This window comes from Beta vulgaris, chromosome 9 (assembly GCF_026745355.1).
Source record: "Beta vulgaris subsp. vulgaris cultivar EL10 chromosome 9, EL10.2, whole genome shotgun sequence".
NCBI classification, from domain to species: domain Eukaryota; kingdom Viridiplantae; phylum Streptophyta; class Magnoliopsida; order Caryophyllales; family Amaranthaceae; genus Beta; species Beta vulgaris.
In genome coordinates this window covers 53,525,045-53,528,878 of record NC_079210.1, presented here as the reverse complement: position 1 = coordinate 53,528,878, position 3,834 = coordinate 53,525,045, and the positions used below count along the sequence as shown (strand labels likewise).

General features: G+C 29.3%; 1 protein-coding gene across 1 annotated transcript; it reads right to left on the bottom strand.

Annotated features, from left to right (window-relative positions):
- Positions 1–212: 212 nt before the first annotated feature.
- Positions 213–3,483, bottom strand: LOC104904794 (CASP-like protein 2C1). Its single transcript, XM_010693178.4, has 3 exons — positions 3,212–3,483; positions 1,811–1,952; positions 213–663 (listed from the first exon to the last, which is right to left on the bottom strand). Exons 1-3 carry the CDS (start codon positions 3,379–3,381, stop codon positions 382–384), a joined length of 594 nt encoding a protein of 197 aa, XP_010691480.2. The 5' UTR covers positions 3,382–3,483; the 3' UTR covers positions 213–381.
- Between the last annotated feature and the right edge of the window lie 351 nt (positions 3,484–3,834).

The window sequence follows — 3,834 nt, the reverse complement described above, 5'->3', positions numbered from 1 at the left end:
TTTTTGCCCAAAAAATCGGGTTGGGCCGGGCCCGGCCACATGCCAAAAAATCGTACTAAAAACCCGTCCATTTTCGAGCTGCACTCAACTTGATCACTTTTAGGGTTAACCAATCTAGAGTAACACAATTCATCTTCATTACTTGTACCGTACCTATCAAATACTATTCAACACTTTGTATGTATGACATACTTTGGTTTCAACCCCAAACAAAAGGTAACAGTAGTATACTTATGTACACTTCACAAGTGTAAATAATTAAAAGGTAGTACAATTTATCCATTTGCTTACTGTAATTATCATCTAATGTGATGGGGAGTTAAATTAAGTACATTAAAATCTGATTAACTAAATACAACATGATTCATGAATGTCATATTGCTAACTATTATTACTTTGGGATACAATCCCAATCTTCTTGGGTTTCAGGCACAAGAAATTTGGAGAGTACCATCTAAGCAAATTGAAGGTTGAAATGGCTGAGATCACAATCATTGCTATGGATGCCAAGCCTGCGCAACTTATATAGCCACCAATTTGTACGCAAAATCTTACATAATTTGCGCATAATTTCATCCATTGAAGATCCTCGACACCAGTAAGAGCAAGGAGTGACAATTCAATTGAAGCACAACATATGGCAAAAACTACGTACACTGCCATCTTCACAACAATAAAAAAATGATATTAACAACAATTAACGTATCTAATGTGATTTATTATTGTTATAAGTTTAAGTTGAATAACAAGATCAAGAATATAATAATTAGTTGTGGATCAAATGAAAGAAATTATGTAACCGTGTCCAACTTTATTAATTAATTCTTATTGAAACACAGTCGTGTAAATAAAAAATAGTAATTGGTAAAGAGTGAAAGATAAACTCGTGAAAACTTTATTATATATGTATACAAAAGAATTTGACATTATGTACAAAATAAAATATAGGGGTTAATATTTAGATAAACATTATTATTATTATTATTATTATTATTATTATTATTATTTTAAACTCGTGAAAACTTTATTATATATACAAAAGAATTTGACATTATATACAAATTAAAATATAGGGGTTAAGAGGATATTTATAGTACATCTGGGTTTACCATGCTCATGGTACACCCAAGACTATTTTCTCCAAATGAGCAAAATGAGCGAATGAGCAAATGAGCAAAATGAACAAATGAGCAAATGAGCAAACATTTATATTCATTTAAGGAAATGAGAAATGAGCAAAATGAGCAAAATGCCCATATGAGCAAATTTGATGTCAAATGAGCACCTGAAGTTCTAATATATTACAAAAATACATCTGGGTGTACCATGCTCATGATACACCCGGGTGTACCACAAGTGAACTCAAGGGTTAATATTTAGATAAACATTATTACTATTATTATTATTGTTATTGTTATTATTATTATTATTATTATTATTATTATTATTATTATTATTATTATTATTATTATTATTATTATTATTTAAACTATGTTTATGATGCTAACAAGTTTTTTTATGCCGTTAAATGCTTTAAAAATGCAATATTGTAATGTATTATCATGAAGCATCATTGATATATAGCATATAATACATTAATTAGAAAAGTATACTCCATAATCTTAGAAAAAGACAGCATCTTTTAATTACAATTGATGAATATTTTGATCAGATCAATATTAAGAAACATAAAATATATTTCATTAAGAAGCAATTGTATCAAAATAAGTTCTCTACACAAATTTTAAATTAATTATCTAAGAAGAAAACTAAAGTGTTAAAACCTTTCTTTATTAATGTAGGCACATACCTGATCGAGCAAAAAATAAATCCATATTAGGATATGATTGGACCAACTGAGTTTATCTTCCTGATAATTAGTGAAGGCCATGCATCGAACTAGCTGAAGTAAATTGTACCCGGCGCCAATGGAATAAACGTACAACGATACTCTAATAAATACAAGAGTAAAACTAAATTACTCACAAACATACCAACATGCAAAGATTATTAAAAGAGACGATGTAATTTTAATATAAAGACCTAGTAATTAAATGGATTGAACTAGTCACCGAATGAAATTAACCTAGTTATTATTGGACTAATTTTCTTTTTAATATTGAACTTACCATTGCCTGATTTTAATTTGAAAGTAGGTAGTCTCTTACTCTCTTACACCGTTACACGACATACTCATTAACATGTATATGACACAATTACTACTCATGTATAGGAGTAAATTCTTAATAATCTACAGAGTGCCAGCAAAATTATTGTGAACGAAATCAAGTTTAATTATTAGAAGCAAAATTTTATGGGTTATTGGTATCAAGATTTGGTAGACTGAGATCGAGTCCTGTTTAAACTTTAATCTTTCGATTTTTATGGTTGTTTCTACCAAAAGAAAATATCGGTTTTGATATACATAACTCTTAAAATTGCAAATAAACATTAAATACATTTCCAAAACACATAACATCCAACTCAGGATGAGTAAGTAGTCAAAGGTTTTTATTTTTATTGTTGGTGTGTAGAGGCAAAAAGACAATAACGTAAATGAGATTCAATCCTAAGTGTTATTAAAACATACATAAAAATAAAAGTAGGAGGTAAACATAGTAAATCTCACACCTTTGTCTTATCTCATAGTTTGATGTTAATGTGACCTAAATTACCAAATGATGGATTTTGGACCAAAATATTAGAAGTCTACTGTGAACGTTGAATCTCCAACCTTAGTTAGTTTAGAGTATAATAATAAAAACTGTAAAAAAAAAAGTTGAATAATACTTAACCATCAAATCAAAAACTTTTGTATACATATTTTTACTATATCTAACAAAGCAATTATCCACTTCAACTAAGATCCTCCTCTAAATTCACCCGATTATATTTTTTTACATAAATTGACAAGAGTTATTATTGTGACTAGTAAATTAACAATTTTTTTCTTATTAGGAAATTAAGTCAGCCTAAGGGCTAATCCCTACAAAGCTACTAGCCTATAGGAAACACCAACAGTACAGGTTAGCTTGAAATTCCCCAACATTTATGCTGGAGTAAGAATCGAACCCCTGACCTCAAGGCCAAGGGGAGCTCTCTATCCATTTCAGCTAACTCCTATCCTTTATAAATTAACAAATTAAATAAATAGAAACCCATGTTCTAATAAATTGAAATTGAACAAAATAAGAAAGCTAAGAAAACTTACTCAAGAATAGTTGCCAACTTATAGTTGACCTTCTTTCTGTAAACACTGAAATATATCCTGGATTGTTGATCTGTGACCAAAACTATAGAAGCTAAAGAAAGTGTCAACAAAGCAAAAAATCTCAATAATGCCTCAATTCTCACCAGACGATTATTTGGTATTAACTCCATAATGTTTACATGAAAGAAGAGATGAATGAGAGAAAAAGAAGAATTAAGATGTTCTTCTCTAAAACTTAGTAGTAGTTTGTCCTCTTTTATTTAAGACAAGGGACCTAGTGCAACTGTGTAAAAGAGCAAGTATAGGTGTGTAGTAGTTGGAGGATGTAAAGTGTTCACAATTTGTATATTGATGTATGTGTGCATTTATATCAGTATTTACTATATATCCTACCAACGTGATTTACATGATCTTCTCTTTTGTATATTTTGGCCTCTAAGTTAGGTTATATTATCAATCTTAATGTTAACTAACGTTGATTTATTGTTTTGTAAGATTATTATTCACGGATTGAGAGTAATTCGTTTAGAGACACCTCTAAAGAGAGATTTTAAAGTCTAGACGAATCGAATTATCTCTTTGTAAGTATAATAATTTCATTTCAAAGTTCTGATGTAATACTT

What these genes read in the sequence shown, in the direction of transcription:
- LOC104904794 (XM_010693178.4), bottom strand. Translation starts at nt 3,381, where the DNA reads ATGGAGTTAATACCAAATAATCGTCTGGTGAGAATTGAGGCATTATTG. An exon ending in AAGTTGGCAACTATTCTTGA is followed by an intron (nt 1,953 to 3,211) that starts GTAAGTTTTCTT and finishes TGTATTTATTAG; the next exon opens with AGTATCGTTGTACGTTTATT. An exon ending in TTTATTTTTTGCTCGATCAG is followed by an intron (nt 664 to 1,810) that starts GTATGTGCCTAC and finishes ATTGTTGTGAAG; the next exon opens with ATGGCAGTGTACGTAGTTTT.